The 20,952-nt window shown below is 44.5% G+C and overlaps 1 protein-coding gene across 6 annotated transcripts in view; it reads right to left on the reverse strand.

The window, feature by feature from the left end:
• Positions 1 to 20,952, reverse strand: part of LOC111856948 (neural cell adhesion molecule L1-like) — a 44,556-nt gene that overhangs the window by 22,091 nt on the left and 1,513 nt on the right. For 4 of the 6 annotated variants that reach the window (XM_072715243.1, XM_072715241.1, XM_072715240.1 and 1 more), the window contains exons 2-3: positions 3,768 to 4,063; positions 796 to 810 (exon numbers count right to left, since the gene is read on the reverse strand). In XM_072715243.1, the coding sequence (XP_072571344.1) occupies positions 796 to 810; positions 3,768 to 3,882 (130 nt within the window). In that variant the 5' untranslated portion in view covers positions 3,883 to 4,063. Of the gene's footprint in view, positions 1 to 795; positions 811 to 3,767; positions 4,064 to 12,781; positions 12,910 to 20,952 lie in introns of those variants that run through there. The other 2 variants (XM_072715239.1, XM_072715242.1) reach the window with 2 other exon arrangements.

The raw sequence follows: 20,952 nt of genomic DNA on the forward strand, positions 1-20,952 counted from the left end.
TTTGTTTACAATGGGCCCAATAGCTACTGCTTCAGTGCTAACTTTGGGCAAAAGCTAAATAGATGTAAGTAAACTTAAATGTAAGCACGTTTTCTACGGGGCTATTATTGTAGCAAAATCATCTGCGAATGTGTATGGAGAGTTGTGTGACTGTATCCTTGTGTGCGTAATCTGATTTGTAAATGTGCAAAAGAATTTGTACATGCGTACTGAGATTTGCTGATCTGTACAGGAATCTGTAAATGTGTATTCAGAATCCGAGTGTGTAATCAGATTCGTAAATCTGTAAAAGAATCTCTAAATGTGTAATGGGATTTGCAAGTGTATTGAGATGCATAGGTATTAATGGCTAAAAAGTCTAAGTATTTTGCTCGAAGATAGACAAGTCATCAGTTACAACTCAGGCGGACCTCTCAATTGGCTGTCTTTTTACACGTGGTTTTTGCTGAACTCCTGCCGTGGCAGATCTGTAGATACGTGTGGAGGTATGTCTGCATCGACAAGGTTTTGAAGGCTTTGGGCTTAGCACTGTCTCACTGGCAAGCTGTTTATGCACTTGGATTCTGAATACAGATTTACAGATTACTGTACACATCTGCAAATCTCAGTACGCATTTACAAATCAGATTACGCACACAGACTGAGATACAGTCACACAGCTCTCCATACACATTGGTAAATAATTTGGCTACAATAATAGCCCCATATTTATTTGGCCCTGATCTACCTTCCATGTATCAGTTCTGTAGGTCAATAGATCAGCCAAAGGAGGAGGAAAAACAGGAAATTACTTACAGTTACTTATTTGATCTGGGGGTCCAGCATTGGGAATGAAAAAGAGGAGGCAGGGAAAGTTCTATTAGTTCTGCTCATTCCAGTTACACTGCAAATTCAAAAGGCTGAACAGTCGTCTACTTGTGTGTATTTAGTGTTTTCAAAATGCTCAGAAAAACGAGGTCATGTCCCAGCCCTGCAACGTGCTCTGCGGACTGTGAGCAGCCTACTAACAACAAAGTGTGTGTAAATATATTCCAGTCACGTGACCTGTGTGATGCAACGACCCATTGGGAATCCGTCACCACCGGTGACCCTTGATCAGCACCGGCCAAGCCAGCAGCAATGACAGGTTCCTCACGGTTGGCCCGGAAACCATACGTGAGGAATCGTAATGGGACCTCCACTGGCGGTCGCTAATTATCCAAACCGTGGGGCGGGAATGTCCTCCCCAGTTAAGCTGCTAATGTCTCCTCTTCCCCTGTGGTTAGATAGCCTGGAGGTTGATGGTCTCCCAAGCCACCTACAGCACTAAAGGACGTGAGCCCACCCACTTGGGGGGGAGGGGGGGGCCTGCCTCCCCCTACATCCCAAACCCCCTCCCTCACTTGTCTCCTGTTGCCATTTCCCCCAAATAACCTTCGCCCCTCCCGGGATATTATTCATCCTCTTATGCCTCTTGTGCCCCCATGGCCGCCATATTTGGCACAATGTAGCTTTTATGCTTGAAGATATACACCCTTTCATTGGAAAAGCCCTACAGCACTGAAATAGCTTCGGTCCTGGCAGAGCAAATTGACATGTATGAAGGAGGGAGAATCATATGGCTGCTTGCACCCCCAGGACAGACAGATGCTCTTGTAAGGATGGGGGGGGAGGTCCCTGGGGTGTTTTAAACAAACAGGGGAAACATTCTCTCCATTGTAGTCATTGCACTGCTTTTCTCTTAGTGTGGTACGTATAAAATGTGACTAATGCCTAGGGTTTGCTTGGTGGTGGGGGGGTGAGTGTTAATACCATGTCTATCTAACCTCTGGGGCTCCCAAAATCTTTCTATGTGCCCCTGTTCCTCGGTTCTGTTCCTAAATTCAAACCAAGCACCGTATTACAGTTGTACAGATATTCTTTCACTGTCAGGATTATATCATCCTGATTTCCTTGTTAGAGGCTCCGTGTTCTCAGTCTGAGCCCTCCCCCCCTTTCCCCTTCTTTATGTTTTGCACTCTGCCAAATTTATAGGGGCCCTATATTGATTGCTTTCTTCTTGATTGGAGCCGGACCTTTCAGTCAGAGAGAACAAAGGTTGAAATTTGAAAGTCAGGCATCAATGACCCCTGCAGCCTAACCTTTGAAGGCTTGGTGACAGGGTGTGTCCTGCTAAATCCCACACACAATAATACACACTGCTGTGCATCACTTCCAACAATCTGGACTGAACTCAGTACACAAAACATCTATATTACCCATCCCCCATGCTCGTAGTATGTATGAAAACATAACAAACCTGCAGCTTATGAATAAAATAGACATTAAACGGGCCCTATTATGCTCAGTTTCACTGTTCACAATTTTATTTTTCTACTGGAATAGATTTACATGTTTCGCAGATGAGAAATTGACCAGATAAAATGGGAGGGGGGCATTATGTGATTGCTGTCTATGTTTTAAGCCTTAGGCGTGAAGATTTTCTATGCATACATGCTGTTTTGCAGATGTCTGGGTCACTAGGCAAAGGAGCAGAAACAAACAGGAAACTTGTGGGTACACCTCAAGGAGGATGAGGTATGAAATACTTTGTAAGATGGATAAGAGAGGCGAGAGGTTGGCTAGAAGGGGGGCTGCATCAACAAGAAGATTGAGGGGGAGTTGATAAGAAGAGGACTGAATGGAAAATGTTTGTTGCAAAAGTCCTTTTATTGATCATGTATTGCAATATGATCAGCTATGCTAATGCCGAAGATTTTGTATGCATAAGGGACATATAAGCTTCAGATAACAGTAACAGCAATAGTATTGAACTATGGGGGTATAGATTGAATATGGGGTAAGTTCTGTAATGAACCTTGAGTGAAGAAATGCGTGATGTCAGGCAGTGCAGCATGCACTGTGATAAATGTACATGGGGGGGGTGGGGGTCAAGTCACATGATGACCATGGGATGGGGTAACCAGAGGCAACTGGTCATAACTAATGCTTTGTGTAATCAATTGTAAGTGCTGTGTCTCTCAAGGCAGGAGACAATCATAATTGATATGCCTCGTGAAGTAATAACCAACCATAACTGATGAGTTTTTTGATAGGTGTTTATCCAATCATAGTAGCCAATCATAAATGCCATATGCTTTTTAGGGAAGCTTGAAAGGTATATAAACTTGCTGTTTTCCTTTGTTTAGTGTGTCACCACCTTGGGACAAGGGATACTCTGCTTCTTCTTGCTCTTCTGCTTATTAAAGAAACTACTTTACAAAGTCTCACTCTGAAGTATTCTCAAGAAGTTCAGCAAGTATTTAAGTAAGGAAGGAGGGTTGTGTTAGTCTTCCACAGCTTCAATTTTCCAAAATACAAATTTTTCTGTCTGAAATGCTCTGTTAGAGTTTGAAGCCTCACCCCCAATGTACCCAGTGTGCTCTGATTGGTCAGCTTGCCTCAGACATTCTGCCACTGTCTTGCAATCTGCAGATAGATTCTTGCAGGTAGATGACCAATAGGGATTGTGCTACGAGGTGACCTCACCATGTCACGGAAGTAAGGGCTGGAATTCCAACAAGGCTTTTCAGGCAGATTAGAGAAGAGTGGCTTCAGTACTGAGTGTTACTCCCTTTGCTGTGTACTTTCGGCCTTAAACTGACGGTTTACATGCACATAATGCTATATAACACACTCAAGGAAAGGGAAAATCCAGAAAGGCATAAGAGCCCCTTTAATTTGGTATTGAGAAATACTATTGATTAACAAGACTTGTGAGTACTGGCAAACACACAGTGAGTACTCACACTCTTCTGGGATGTGAATGACTGCCCAGCCTGGGTGGAGAATAAAGATCAGGAGCAGAGAGAAGGGGACGAGGGAGAGGGGGCCGCCCAGCCGCTGAATCTGCGATGAAGACATGGCTCACTGTCCCATCCAATCAGAACGGCGAGGGGGCGTGGCCGTGGGCACGTGGGCGTATGGACTAACAGCTGCTTCTGCAGGTTGGTTCCCGTTGGCCTCCTGCAGCTTCCAGAAGGTGAAGGTGTCTATAATGGGCGCCGCTGGCAGGTCGCGCTCACACCAGCCGTCTCCTCTTCCTCTGGAAAACGGTGGGAGAAATGCAGAAATGGAGCGAGAAATGAGAAAGAGGAGTCAACCAGGCAGGAAGGAGGAAAATACGCAGGCTTGTTAGTCAAAAATGCAATTATCTGCGGAAGGCTGACAGAGATAAATACAAAAACATGTAGCAGGGGAGAGGATGAATAAACAAACCAGTGAAATGCAAACAAACGCTGCGGGGATGAGGCAGCAGGGGGAGATTGGGGCAGATGGACGGACTGTGGGGTCACGCCGACAGAACAGGCAGGAAGAGACCAGGAGAGCAAGGCGAGTCAGTGACCTTGGCACTGCACAGTGGTCACATTTCTTAATGAAACTCAGGTTACAGTGTCACCCAGGACCAGGGTTATTACAGTTTTCAAATCTGCATTAGTTTTCAATTTTTATTTTGTTATTATTTTTATTTCAGTTAACATTTTTTTTTTCACTCCTAGTTTTAGTTTTCATCAACTTTAATAACCCTGCTCAGGACACAGGCAAACAGAAATGCCTTGGATAGTCCACTATGAAAGATTTTTTATAACTCTTTCCATAGAAACTGCTTTAAGGAAACTACTATTATAATAATAATAACCAGACCCCATGACCCTGACCAGGGTATGAGGTTGATGGATGGATGGATGGATGGGTGGACAAACAAAGACCAGAAAGGGAAGGGAATTCAGTACAATCTGAAAAGAGCTGAGGGCTTTGCTCCACTGTTTCTCCTTCACCTCCTTACACTGTTTCTCCTTCACCTCCTTACACTATTTCTCCTTCACCTCCTTACACTGTTTCTCCTTCACCTCCTTACATTGTTTAGCCCTCACCAAATGTCAACATGCGCAAGATGAAGGGCGAGAGGTGGGGGTGGGTCGGGCCTGTCTCGGGTGCAGGGTGACAGCTGTGTTGGCTTTAATTACGCATCACTTCTCCCCCTCCCTTCATTACCATCCCCTCCCCCTCTTACGCCCCCTTTCTCTCAGCCCCCGACCCCCTCCATCACGCCCAGATATGGTGGCCCATCCCACCATGTTAAGATGTTAAGATGAAGCCATCACTGCGGTCCTCGGGATGGGTGTCAGGCTTAGGGTTAAGTTGGGGTGTTGTAGTGTAAGATTACCGCAGCCAGAGCCTCACTGCCTATACCTTCCTGTCAGATCACACTGAATACCCCCACCCTAGCCACACTGCAGCAGGCCACTGTGTCCAGACCGCCGGGGTGGACCTGCCAGGGAGGCTGTCATTAGGCTCCAAAATTCAGTGCCTTTCACTGTCAGTGGTGAGAGGGAAGGTCGTGCGAGGGTTAAAAGTCACTATGCGTGACAGGAGAGGCGGGGGCGGGCATTGGGGGTGGGGGGAGGCAGTGGAGAGGTGTGCCAAGGTTCTGGAAAAACACACGCGTGTGTTATCTGCACACATGGCCAGGGGGGGGGGCAGTTCAATGAACCAAGGCCGCCCCCCCACCTAAATCACCCCAGTAGCAGCCAACAGTCCCGGATACAATGGCTCCATGCAGTGAGCCACCTTCCAAATAAGGGTCCGCCTCACCGGGCTGAACCCGTACGCCAGCATCTGTGAGTGAGGTGCCTCCACATTCCTCCCCTTTAAATATTTAACACCTCCAGCTGTGAAGATGTGTAAAGGGGGCGGGGGGGGTGTTGGAGAGGAGGACGGGACAGAGGGATGAATTAACATGGCCACCCCCTCCTAACCCTGTCAAAGTCCCCCGTGGGCCATTTTTATCTGTTGTCTGGGGGGCCATTCCTGTCTGTTGTCTAGCCTTGGGTGGGGGGTGGTATAGTCAGAGAGAATCAGCAGAGACACTGAGCAACTGAAACAGGGATGGTGTGATAAATGACAGGAGGACAGACCCTCACATGGTTAATAATTCATAGCGGTCCTGTCAGTTGGGGCAATTTGCCCAAAATTCACCTAAATCCATAATTCATATTCATCGCTCCCCTCGACGCTGCCGTCTCTTGCGCTTTGTGGCACCTCTGCCTTTTGTCTCTCTGACCGTGCAGATTCCATGCCTGCGACTCAACTGCATAACACCGATGTCATGTACACACACAGCACTCAGCCAAGCCACACCGGTCCCAGCAAGTCGCAAGAGAGCATCTGTATGTCAGACTTGGTCATTGTGTTTTGTTGTGTAATTGCCCTGCTGCATGTCATTTGCATGCTTTAAACACCTGGCCTCTCTTCTCATCACGGCACTTGACACAAAGGCAAATGTCCACCTCTTCGCTCTCACACATCTCTGACTACCTAAAATTTAACTGAAATTAGTTGCATAAAGAGGTTTATTCGTCACGTACACAGTTGTACATACACAACATGTAGTGAAATGTAAACTGGATACTTATTGTTGTTACTGATATGTGCAGTTTGATATAAAGAGGTATGTGGTGAAAGATACAAAGCAATAAAACTACCCTCATTCTGTGATGAGCCACATGAATCACTATCAGATTTATATTTCGTGCTTGAAGATTTTAACAACCAGTGTTTGGCAGTTCAGGTCCAAAAGCTAGAAATCCAGACCACGATTTTGTTTCTACCAACCAATTGAGTATAAAGAGTCAGAGTCACAGAGTCCTCAACTGGTCTGGATATCTAGTTTCTGGACCTGTAATGCACAGTTAAGAGCTTTGTTCTAAATCATATCCTGATTAGTCCCCTCACTTAACCTCACACAGCATTACTCAACTCGCATCAAACTGAAGAGCAACAAGGAATTAACCCACGTGAAAAGTAACCCAATTGGATTATAATGACTGTACCGATGTGCGGAAGGAAGTACTTCGTACTTAATGCTCATGCGGCATAACGATCGATCTTGATTACCATAAAAAAAACACAATCTGTGATCTGTGTGCTTGGATTATCAGCACTGCCGTGTGTGGTTTCACTCAGAAAATACAGGTTCTGGCAGATGATCGCTTCTTGGTCTGGATAACATCATTCAGAAAGAACCACAGGAGGAACGGCAGGAGCTGGAGCTTGTCTACGGAAACTGACTGGATCGATCACGCTGATCGATGGTGCTCAATGCATCACTTATCTCAAAGGAGGAGATTCCATCCACCCAAAACATGTAGGGGTCCAGTCGGGGGGATTCCCGACACAGGCTGCTCAAATACCTGGCCAGTCAGCAGTTAATCTGCAGATGTTGGGACTGTGGGAGGAAACCCACACAAACACAGGAAGTAAATGCAAACTAGACCCTCAGAGAGCCGGAGCCATGCCTGAATGGAAGCCACGACTTTGCAGGGTCAGCACTACATCCACCTCATCAGCTGGAGTCTCCTGTCCTTACAGCTAATGGATACCGTCATCCACCCAAAATCCTTGGAAGACGTCAGCAACAAACCAGAAAGGTACCATGGCAGAATTGTGAGTGGAGTCATACATAATATACAGCTCTGGAAAAAAATGAAGAGACCACAGCAAGTTTTTCTTTCACTCATTTCTCGATTTGTGGGTGTCCGTCTGTGAATAATATATATATTTTTTACAAACTGCTGCCTGGCTCTTCTCTGATTCTCAATAATGAAGGGCTTCTTCCTCGCTTTATGGGCCTTCAATCCTGCTTCTAGGAGCCTGATACGAACTGTCCTAGCAGTGCACTTCACACCTGCACTTAATGTTAATGACTTAAGGTCACATGATTTCATCCTACGATACATGAGCAATTGTCGGATAAGTTAACAGTCATCTCTGGCATTAGAACGTCACTTCTGCTCTTTACCTGGCTGGTTTCTGGTCGCTCAGTGTCTCCTGCTTCACCTTGTTCTTGTGTACTGCTGTCTTAGAACTTCTGAACCTGGAAGCAACCTGCTGTTCAGCATAGTCTTCTGCAAGTAGAACCTGGGTTGAACCAGGATTTTAAAAGATTTTTTTTTAGTAGAGAGTGATATCTTAATTTTTCCAGAGCTGTATATGGGTGATGATTCATACTGTCTGAGTCACGCAGTGACTGGTAGTGCCCAGTCGCCACAGCGTGAGGCCAGTCAAAGTTGTCAGTTAACGGCGACTTGGTGACCTTCCTCATGACACAACATGATGTGTTAATGTCCCAGGCTCAGAAACTCACAAAACACCCATAAAAAACAGACACAACGGGACGGGTGCTGACTTTAACTACTGTGGACTGTGTGACAGGAGAGAGAATAAATTCTTAAAGTTGTCATCCCTGCTGTCTTTCCTTTTACTAAATATCTTCAAATAAAATGTGTATTTAATACACATGCATAGCAATTGCAATCTTACATATTTACATTTCTTGTTATTTTTTATGTTTATTCTTACGTTTTAATGCAATATTAATACATATTCAATGACATCTCTTTCTCCCTTATCTATACAAATTACACAGTCTCCCAGTTCTCTACTCACTTCATTTTTCCATTCATGCTATCTCTCGCCTTCCCCAATCATCTGTCCATCGCTTCCTCTTCAGTGCACATCAATAGCATTGTGTTTCGCCTGCCATGCGACCAAAATGACGCCCCCCCCCCCCCACTGTGCCCTCGTTCGGCCCTCCGTGGCCGATGCCTTATCACCCTCTCTCAGTCGACATCCACGACTCCCCCCTTCTCTCTTCATCCCCCTCCATAACTCTCCTCCTCATTATTGCTTTCCTTTGTCCATCAACATCAACCACCAATGTCCCCAAAAAAGAGTCACCGGTCAGCAGGAGGGACCGGCAGCCAAGCTAAAATGTGTTTAGTGGGAATGTGCACTGACCGCCACTGGGGGTGTCTGCGGCCCAGGGTGACTGAGACAGGCAGGCAGGCCCACCAACACAAGCACCCAGGTATATACTGTGAGGCGCATAACACAGCTGGACTCGTGAACCAGTTTAGGGAAGGGTTGCGTGAATGGCCTCTTTCGACAACCAAAGCTGAAAAACAAAAACAAGTTCTCCAGTGCACAGAAAACCTAAAGAGGTGGTATAATCCTTTCCGTGTCTCTGCCGTCCTGCTATCTTCTCAGAAGACTCCACCCCTCTCCACACATTGTCTGAAGGCCTTGAGTCTGCCCCCACCTTTCTCAGTTTTCAGCCTGCCCTGTCATCTGGGAGAGCTGCGCTGCCCAGTTTCCATGGCAACCAGATCTCCCCTGGCATCCCCTCTAAAACTCACATGCACGCTCACCCATGCGTGCATCACACCGAATTAGTATGTCTCCCATTCATACACGGATTACAGTGTGGTGTCAATGAGATGCATGGTTCCACTAATTATGTTCACGTCAGCATGTGGACCTTTCAAAGCAAACAGACATTTAATGCACAAAGGTGTGGCTCTGCCTTCTTCTCTTTGTACTGAATACTCTTGTAGTCTCTCCCAAGTTCCATAAAAAGTGGTAGCAACTAGAACAGTTCATATAATTTACAGTTCCGCCAAAACCACTTTCGAAGAATCAAACCTAGACAAATGAAAGATGTGTACATTGACCAGGCTTAAAGTGTGGATCTCTTATAGCAAAAAAATTGAACAATGCAAAGAAACAAGGCAAAAATGAATGAAGGTGTTTGGATGAAGTTTGATTGGAAACGTAGCAGGACATGTAGCCTGAAAGTCTCTGGCTGAACTCAGAGGACTGGCTGAACTCTGGTTTTTGTGCCCTTGACCAAGTATTTAACACAGAATGCTCCAATAAAATATTCAAGCAAATAGAATGTTTGTGACTTTCAGAATGAAAAACTAAGCACCTAAATGTAAGGTAAAGACATGGTTTTGAAAGACCACACCTCAAAACTCATTCTAAGTAACATTTCAGTGTAAATCACAGAAAATTACAGTGTAAGTGGCAGGAAGGCACCTTGCAACTAACCAATAAAATGGAAAAAAAAAACACTCAACAGCTTAAGATGCAAAAATAAAATTATCAATGGAAGCCCTGTGCTGCTTGGGATTGACTCCAAGTCCCCGTACCTTTATCCAGGGTAATAAAGGAATGGATGGAGTATCAATGGAAACCTATTGCCAGGCTATATTATCATCCAGGAATACTTCAGTTTATGGGAGAGTGAGTTTCACACATCAGATGTGTCTAGCTTGACAGATCTCATGAAGGATTGGGTGTCTGGATCCTGACTGCAATGTATTCGCAGTGTCAACTTCAGAAATGATTCTGCAGAATGATTCAAATAAAGATCATGTTCAGATGCATCCTCATAAAATTCAAGATTAATAATAATAGCTTGGGAAGACGGGAAGCTTTAAAATGTTATTAAGCGGAAAACCTATAATGAGTGACCTTATTACTGTCTCCCAGTCTGCCTGTCTCTCTCTCTCTCTCTCTCTCTCTCTCTCTCTGATATCTGAAAACACTCTTACTAGGTCTTCACTGCTGTCTCAATCACACTTTTTGTTACAGGCCTTTCAGACATGTCTGATTGAGTGACACTGAAGCTACAGTATGATCAGTTGTTCTCTGGCTTCCTTTCTCTTGGCTTGGGGTCACTAAAATTCTTACTTTGCACTGTATTTTGTATTTCACTGTCTTGTCTGTGACTACACTGCTGTCGCTTCATTTATTTGCATTGTTGTTGGTCCTGTTGTCCCCTAACCCTACAACTGTAACACAAGAATTTAATTGTGTTCCTCGGAACACATGTGCCAATGAAACTTGAAGCTTGCATGTCGAGTCAATTAAATTAGACCTTAAGAATAACAATCTTATCCATCATCACAGTCTTCTTCTACATCACTCTGAGTCTGGCCATTTTCTCAGAGTTAACTGAAGTATTAAGGAATCAATCCAATAACCACAAGGCCACAGCCTCTATGTTGGCACCGGTAATTGGTGACCTACTCTATGATGTCACACTTGCAGAAGATGCAGTATCCTGGGGAGATGCTTTGTTTCAAATGGTACTCTACATTATCATTAGAGGTCTGATAATCAGCCTAATAATCACTTATCTGTATTGTGATATAGAGAGCCATTGACATACTGCTCAGTACCCATGCATAGATTTACATGACACTGAATAAAACAGAAATATATCATTAAGTAATTGCTACCTACATCTGTACAAGTCAATATTTAGCTGCTTTTTCATTCTGTCTTTTGTAATCAACAAAGGAGATCAGGTGCCTGTCCTCTCTATTTTACCACATTCAAAGGTCTATACCCAGACCATTGGTGTCCCTGGTTTGGATACACAAAGCAGTCACAAACATCCCTGCTCCGATGCCTTTAGGTCACATTTGAATAACCAGTCATATGATATTTTTGCGTTTTTTTTTTTTAAATATCTATCTGGTATGTCATGCTATGCTAACCATACCAGACAGAGATGACAGGCCAAATGACCTTCTCCTTTCTGCCATATTTGATATTTCGTAAATTGCATTATCACCAGACAATAGGGAGAATTCTTTTATGAACACAATCAGATTTTCCAACAAAGCTTTAAATGCCACCCATAAATCACGGTTCTTGCCTAAATATATTTCCTAAATTAGAACATTAAAATGGCTGGGATTGGTTCCCACAGATAGTTCTTGTTGTTAATGCAGCGCTGATCTGCAGACTGCGCTGTTATGGGCCTTCTGGCAGCGCCTTGGCTTGGGTCTGTCACTGGATGTCGGCCAAATGAACCTTCAAACTGTAACATCATTCCCTCCAGTCATCATCTCCTGACATACAGTCGTAAGAAGAAACCAAATTCTTTAAAAATAATATTCCTAGGCAAGAACGTTGGCCTAAAAATGAGAAGAATCTCTGTGAAGATCAGCTTTCCCACCCGGGGAAAGTAGAAATGTGGATCACACTGAATGTTGAAACAGCACATATAGACCAGACATGATTCTATACCAGCTGACTAAAAACCACCAATAAGATAAGCACAAATAGAATTGGAGATATGCTAGAGAAGCAGATCGTATACACTGGACATTAGTGTTGCGCGGGTCGGCTTTTTTTAACACCCGCCCCAAACCGACCCGTCAGGAGATCCAAACCGCCCCGCCCAACCCGTAAAAATACGCGTGGATAATGACCCAAAACCCGACCCGACCCGACCCGAAAAAAAACAAAACACCAATGAGCCTGTATTGCCATGGAACCTAACAATGAAGTGTCATTTGTGACACGTACTGTAACCCATAGATTGCATTGATTTGTGCTAGATTCGCAATGAACAGGGTTCCCCCAGTTCTGGCAGAATAAATTTCCATGACTTTTCCAAAATTTTTCCAGTACCACAAGAAAATTTTTAAAAACCCACAAGTTTGCTTTGATTTGATGATCATGCAGTTTCAGATAGTAATTGTTCTGCCCCGATCGTCCGCTCCTTCCGTGTGCCACGCCTCCTCGTTAACCTAGTGTGGAATCACAGCTGTTTCAGGTTGTTGTCTTTAGTCCTCTGTATTTAGTCCGCGTTTCAGTTTGTTTCCCCAGTCCGGTCATTGTAATATCACTGTGTGTTTTATTGCCTGCCCCCCCCCCCCCCCCCTCTTTTTTTTTCTTTTTTCTTTTTTTTTTTTATCTTAAATTTTTCTATTTGTTTTTATTTTTATTTAAATTATTTTTATTTTAAAAACCCCGTGTTCCCACGACAGTAATACAACAATTTTCGGTACAATAATAGCCAATCTGCTTACCAAATAAACACAGATGGTGGACAACTTTCGCCAATGTGCAAATAGCGTTCAATTATTAAGAAAATTAATCCCAATATTAAAATTATACGTACCTTATGATTGGTAGAGGCAAACGGAGTCAAAAACAGGAAACTGTGATCAATAAAATTCAAATACGTGCAAAAAAATAAATAAAACCATAAAAACCGGAATAGCGAGCAAAAAAAGTAGCCATCTGAATTCTGAAATACGCGAAATCTGCGCGGAAACGGATGTTTATCAAGGAATAATTCTCAGAAACACATTCTTAATTATTGACTTCCACTTCTGTTAGCGCGTTGCGGAACGAAGTGGGAAACAAAAATGAACAAGGCTAGTTAATTTCCAAAACATTTCCATAACTTTTCCTCTCTATCCAAGAATTCCAAAACTTATCCAGGTCCTGAAAAAATTATTTCAAAATTCCAAAACTTTTCCAGGTTTTCCATGACCGCGGGTATCCTGATTGAAGATGATGACACAATTTTATGAGTACCAAGCAACAACAAAGTAACCGAAAGATCGATTTTTACGTCGTTATTTATTGAAGGGTTGCGGAAAATTGCACGAAAAACATCTCTCTCGCACACACACAAATTAACACACACAAGCGCGCATGTATGCAAAACACACTAGTTGTCAAAACTGTAACATCAGATCTGAGAACTCTATCAGATTTGAATGAACTTAGTAGAACTTAGGTCTTCTTTTAACTTAATTTTGTCTAAAATGAAGTAGAGCAGATCATATGCTTAACCGTGATATTTCACCAAACTAGTAGCTTATCCTACAAATTGAAAACTGCAAAACTGAAAAATATACGCCGACCCCGTTTACAACACGTTTTGATCGATAATGAAATGTGTTTTGTAACTTTTTGACCCGCCCGCCCACACCCACGATATTTTAAAAATGTCTGCCCTAAAACCACCCGCACCCGCGGGTCACTACTGGACATGCTTCTGCTGCAGCTGACTAAGGATCACATCAGCACAAGTAGAACTGCTGAACCTGACATCAGTGCCTATTACCTGTGTAATTCTCTGGTTATGGATGCAAAAATAAAAGCACTAAATCCACTGGAACCTTCTAGCTCCAGCTACAGTGGAGGAGGCCTGGATACATCACTGCTTGGATGCAGTGGTTCGATCCATCAGATGTCAGGAATAATCTGATGGTGTAGAATATTGAGGAGAACACATTTACTGGCGTACCGAAACACTGAGGGAATGTGCCTTTTATTTTGGCGGTCCAATCAGATTGTCATTAAATAATTACCATCCTGAGCAAATACCCTGAACAAGAACTGGCACAGATCCATCTTGCATATGGACGTGCAAATTCTCCCAAGGAAAAAAGCCAGACGTCCGTTTGATGGATGAGCAGGACTGTTGTCCCTGAGGTGCTATTGTGTTTCAGATGTTGTTTCCTATTGAACACAGATGGAGATCAGCTTCACCTCTCTTTCAGCATTGCCCTTCTCTAAACACATGGGCAGGGCAATGTGCACCTACATCAAGCGCATATGCAAATGAGCGGGAATTGATGAACATGCAAAATCAGTTCATTCAAAGCCAGCCATTCAAATAGGCTTCAGAGACGAACGGCGGGGGAAAAGAGACAGAAGGGGCTCGTCATCTTGCGGCCTAAAATGCGTCTGTCTTGCGTCACACTGAAGGCGGTCTGCACAGACACACCGGACTGCATGTTCACTGTTGAGTCATTGTGGATCCCCTGCTTGGATCAGCTTCCGTGTGCGGCGTAGATACCTCTCATTCCCTTCCAGTTACCACAGCAACCCCAGGACTCTACAGCACACATGAATATTTCCTCCCTCCCCTGCTGCACCCTCCCATCCCCCACCCCTGCCTTCTCCATTGCTCTGCTCCTCTCCATCTGTACCCTCTCTCCATACAAAACCATCACCATGAGCGTATTCTGAGATTCAAAACCAGGTAAAAACCTTTATCACATAATGATTTAATTATAGCTCATATTAAGGTAAAGACAGAATCCATTGCTGTTACTGCAATAGAACTACATCAACTGAAACTAGGCAAATACCAAGGATGTGGTATGTATTTCACAGAAAGGATAAAACAAATGGCATTGCGGGGCTGTTTTATGTCTGGTTCCGCCAGTTAGCTTGTGTAGACCTCTGGACTTGCATTATCTTCTCCTAGTCTGTTGAAAACGGCAGGTCTATAGCCTGATTGTAAAGATCATTCTACTGTTTAACAAACAAGGCCAGCCTACATTTGCCAGAGAACATAGTGGATTTCCGCACTACAGACCTCTTCACAAAACCAGAAAATCCAATCATCACAGCCTCAGAAAATCCAGTCAGTATCCAGCTGAGAATGTCTAATTTCTGGTTAGTCACGCCCCGAAGACAGAAGAGACGCAGGCCTCACAGTCCTCTCTGTCGCTGGCTCTGATGATATCTTGCTGCTTCTTTCCAGAGCGCATGCATTCATAGCCCAGGCACAAGTGGGCAGACAGAGCACAGAAATGTTTGTGTGTGTGATCTGCAAAGTTTAAAAAAGCAGGACTGGTCTAAAACTCTTAGCTCATTACATCAGGGCTTAAAACATTACTGTTTGCTGCAGCTTGTCGATAAATGAAATCAGTTAAGTCATACTCTATCACTACATTATAACTTCTTTTCAGTTAATGGTTTGGCTTTTAGGTTTTTTTTATGTCATTTTATTATTATTATTTATTATTTTAATTTGTCATTTTTTTTTGTCTTTTAAATGTGATTTTAATGTCTTTTATTTGAATGTGCTCTTCTGCATTTGTAAAGCACTTTGAATTGCCTTGTGTCTAAATTGCGCTATCTAAATAAACTTGCCTTGCCTTTAATCTTGAACCCAGATCTGAATAAGCTGAGTGATGTTATGTGATAAACGTTTCCTTGTTTTTGCCTAATGGAGCTTCAGTTCTGGACGACCGCAAGCCTGAAGCTCGATAATGTCTAGAGCATCCAGGACAAATATTTTTGTATGACCCCAAGCTACAGCCAATCCCATCTACTGGGCCAACAGTGCCCTGACACGGCAAAAAAAACACACAGGTACACAGGGCAAAATGCCCTATTACATAAGATGGCACACGAACATAACACAGTGGCACGCAGGATTTAGGAAACACAGGATAGCTGGGCTTAACACACTGGTACTCAGGGCAAAAAACACAAGTGGCATACAGACACCTACCACTGCAAATAAACTCATCTATCTGTTATTTGCCATTAGTGCATATTGTGTATATTTATGGATTCGCAAATGCGACACTGACCACAATCCATGAGAACAAACACTTTCAACAACAATACTTAGTTACGCTATTAAGTCTGGCTTACTTCATCCTAGCCCCACCCCAAGCTCGGACAAATCGCCTCCTTCATCGCCGGTCCTTTTCCTCTAGCCTCTGCCCAGAATAACTGGCCGCAAGCCCACTCCCTGCCCTCTGTTTTCTCTCATCTTCCTCCTTTGATGGTCACTGATGACAGGAAGGACACACCTGGGTCTCTCACATCAAGAGAGGATGTAGAAATAACTCTCTGCTGACCTTTCCCTTAGACCAGAGGACCAGTGGGCAGGTAGATTTGGGGGGGGGGGGGGATTCAGTGGACCAGGGTTCCAGAGAAGGGGGGCAGCAGAAGGATGGAGGGATCCACACTAATACATCTCTATTGACACAGCACTATGAAAGCAATAAAGGGTATACAGACAGCAAAGAGCAAGAGTTTGACCTGAATTATGTGGCTACACGGTGTTGTATGCTTCACTCTGCCTGTGCATAATCACATGAGCTATTTACATACATGCATGAACTACCGCCCCCCGAAAGCCCAAGATAACATCATTCCCAGCAGGGTCAGCCGGTTCAAGGAATATTCCCTCCCATGACAAGAACAATTTGCAGTTGTTATTTTTTTCTGACCAGAACAAAAAAGAAAGCGATTTATGTTACCATAAATAAGAGGAGGCTTGTGGTTAGCCTGGAGATAGATTTAGGCAGTCCTGATAGATGGGACGGCCTGTCTGGAAAGCAGAGAGCAAAGCAGCGACAACGAGGACTGCTACAGGAAACAAGAATCAGGCTTTCGGGGTCACTGCACTTCATAGCAATTTGCAGCATAAACAAACTACTTAGACACAGCAGCCAAAGTGTTTGTAAGTGTTTTCTTTTGTGTGAATGCCTCTGGGAGTTTGAGCAGTGAGTGCTGATATCACAGAAGGGATGTGCAGTGCAGATAAGACCTGTCCAATGCTGAATGTATACAGTGTTGTTTTCAGCATAAAAGAGCCAAAGGCACATGCTATCACAGAAAGTATCTAGTGCTGATGTTCCAGTGAGACACTGCAGTGCTGAAGTGCCAGGATGCAGTAATATCTTCCTGTTTCTAGGCTTGTATTCACTTTTTCCTTTGTTAGGCACTATATTAATGCTGACATTGTGCTTCCCTGCCCCCACTTAAATCCTCAACTTGCCCCCACCCTTCCTCAGACTGGAAATTTAATTTTTCACTAGTTAATTAAGTCATTACCCTCATTATGCACGAGGCTCCTATACTTCACTCTCATGTCTTCCTCCCTGTTATTGCAAACTGGACACAGCACATTGAAGAGGCACAAATGGTCGCCAACTGGAAACATCAATCTATTTATGAAACGAGAATCAGCTTAATAGTCAGGGGAGGGCCTGGTACTCAGAGCTAGGTGTAAAATGCCTGAATCTTCTGTTCTCACAGCTCTTTTTGGCATCTACCCTCTCTCCTTTTCCGTCCACCGTTACCTAAAATATATATTTGAATTTTTGAGAAATATCATTCAAATTTGAACTGAACTGAAGCTGTATTTATATAACTGTTCAGCACTTAGATGTTTTCATGATGTGTTGTTTTTTTTTTTTTTTTTTTTACCTCTTCAGCAGAACTTGGAAAAATGTCAGAAAACAGACTGCATCATCTAAATACATCCATGGGGAGAAGCTTGGCTGAGATGCTGGTCTCTGAGAGGCCACATGCTGGAGAGACACGCCTTCCGCTCACAAACAGCACCACCAGCAGCTCCGCAGCCTAAAATGTCGCGTTCAGCCAGACACAAACTCCAGCCCCCTCAATGTCATGCCACTGAGAGACAGAATCTCATCTCTATTCCATCCCCAGATTCAAGCCCAAATGATCCATAAAATCCTGGAAATATTTCAAAACTGTGTTCTGCTGTAACACAGACGTGACATATGTCTAGTAATCTACTACTGTGAGATAAATATGTATTCACACGAGCAGGCACTCATATAAAACACATATCTTAACATAGTCATAACACAGACCCAGCCCAATAGCCACAAGGCAAGGGCATTACTGTCCGACTGGAATAACATTCATGAAATCCATAAAATTTGCAATTATGAAATCTGCCTCAGCAGCTGTATGTTTTTTGCACCTGATGGACTCCACTGTTATGTTATTGTGCTGCTTTTCTACACGGACTCGCTCAGGCAGAATGAAGAACGAATTAAGCAGGGGCTGTAAATCCCGTCTTCAGCACTGACGGGTTCCAAGTTTGTGACAGTGAAAATGCTGCATTGCAGCTGATCACTGTAATGCGCTGAGCAGCCCTGGAGGAAGCCGACACCCAGGTGCACCTTCTGCCCAGGGTACCTGCGGTCTCTGAGCAGAAGGCGGGCCGGCAGCGTGCGGCACAGAGCTTGCTCGCAGGCCTGAACGCGACGCGCGGCACAGAGCTCGCTCGCAGGCCTGAACGCGGCGCGCGGCACAGAGCTCGCTCGCAGGCCTGAACGCGACGCGCGGCACAGAGCTCGCTCGCAGGCCTGAACGCGACGCGCGGCACAGAGCTCGCTCGCAGGCCTGAACGCGACGCGCGGCACAGAGCTCGCTCGCAGGCCTGAACGCTTCCCTGGCCTCCTCCTCTCTTGCCCCATAACAGGATAGTTGAGTGAGATCAGATTAAAAATGTCAGGAGAACATGCACCCGCTCATTAGAATGCAGAATGCCGCCCACTGCCCCAATTTAATAAGTAACTCATACATCACAGCTGCCACACCCAAAGCACGCCGCAGCAAAGCCCACAGCGCACAGCAGCGATAGTAAGATGTACGATACTGAGCCACACAGGAGCAGACAGCGAAAAGGCCCACACTGTACCGAAAGATTGGCAAGGGAAACAAAACCTTATACTGTGCTGCGTCCATCCGGAATCCAGACACACAGCGGGCAAATAGGGTCTAAGTGCATTAACAGGGCTGGCCTCCTATTGTTTTGACAAGTGCAGCTAAAAATGAGAAGAGGGTGAATTCCTTCCACTGCAACACAAGGACCCCATTCTGTCAGGGAACGGGGAAGAACCACAGTGAAAGATGGGAAACCTGGCTATTCCCCAAAAGGAGGGAGGGGAAATTAGCCGCAAACAAAGGAGACTGACTGATAAAATCTCTCTTCTCCGTGTCGTCATCTGTCTCTGTCCTTTCTGTTCCTTCTCTGCAGTTTAAACTTCAAACCATTAGATGGTACCCTAATAGTCAGTCACCTCCCCCCCCCCCATGCTTTATGTTGCTTCCATGGGCAGCGCCTTCCTGCTAATCTCCCGGCACGCTTACGCGTCTGATGCCGCTGATCTGTCACGTCAGTTCAAAAGGACATGCCAGCGATTATGGTGTTTTAGCCGAAAGGCTGCGCATTAAGCCCCAGACAGGCAGATGCTGATGTCTCCAGGAAGTCATTGACATTTCCATCCACACTGGCGGTTTATGTGTCCGGCTGTATCTGTAGGTTTAGAAGAGGATTTGGGAAGCGGCAAACACGACCTCTATCTCATTAATTCCCACTGGCCTGGCTTCAAGTTCTGTTTACTTCTGCACTGATTACAAGTATTACTCAACTAACAGCTACGTTCATCCATCTTCTAACTGCTGACTCTGGTCAGGTTGCAGGGGAGTCTGGACTCTCTCCCAGGCCGCATATGGTGCAAAGCTGCAGTGCTCATTGTACTGGATGCCAGCCCATTGCAGGGCACACACATGCATGCACTATGGGCAATACGATGATGCCAGTTCGCCTAACTGTATGCCTGTCAAATGCAGGGGGAATTCCCTCCCACACGGGGAGAATATGCAGAGAACCCCACACACAGAGCAGAGGTGGGATTCAAACCCATTACCCTGGTGGTGTGAGCCAATCGAATAAATATACATCAAAATAAAGATATAAGTTTGATTAATACAATTAAAACACTCAACATTAATAATCCACATTCTCTAAACCCACTTTCTGTTAGTTTCTATTCTGTTTTATATTCTGTATATTCAATATCCATTCATCCATCCACTCATTCATTCATTTACCCATCACCAAACTGCATGTCTAGTACAGCATCACTGACAAACATCAGTTTCATTTTTATGATTATTTCTGGAGTGTTTACTTTTCTCTGGACAAAGGTTGGTAATGAGCAGCAATTAAATTAGAGGTAAACACAATAAGTAAAAATAAGTCAGGCAGATGAAAACAACTTGCGCCCCCTTAATAATAACCTTTACTTTCAGACTCACAGAATGACAGGAGTACTTAGGAACTTAATGTCTTATTTTAAAACAAAGCACATGACCTCAACCCATAACCATGTGACTGGCCAAGCATGGCTCCATAACACTCTCCTCACCCCCCTGTCGACTAACACCCCCCCTCTCGTCGACCCCCTCCCCTTTCCGGTGACCTTGCTCCATCTCCCTCCCACAGTGTGTCAGTCGGGACATATAATTTTGCTGGTATAGGGTGGCTCTTTGCATTTCAAATGTAATCCTCCCCCCCCCTCACCTCCCCTCCATTACCCAGCCTAACCCCTCCCCCGGCCCAGTTAAATCGCGCTTTATTGACATGCTGGACTCTGCAGCATGGCACAGAACAAAAGTACAAACACAATGCAGCTTTAAAACCATCCCGTGCCATTTTTCCAAATGGAAGGACACTTCCTAATGGGGGGGGTGCGTGACTCACATATGTGCTTTATGTGTGTTGTAAGAATTTTGTATTTGGATAAATTATTCATTGTTATATACATTTTTAATAACTACAGTAGAAAAAATGGACACAAAAGATTCTGTGCTATCCCAAAGTCAGCCCTCGTTATCCACGTTCGCTCACACACAGGGCTACGGAGCCGCGAGCCTCAGAGCGCTGCCCCACCCCCGCACCCCCGCCCCTGCCCCACCCCC

Source organism: Paramormyrops kingsleyae, chromosome 8 (assembly GCF_048594095.1).
Source record: "Paramormyrops kingsleyae isolate MSU_618 chromosome 8, PKINGS_0.4, whole genome shotgun sequence".
Lineage (NCBI taxonomy): Eukaryota > Metazoa > Chordata > Actinopteri > Osteoglossiformes > Mormyridae > Paramormyrops > Paramormyrops kingsleyae.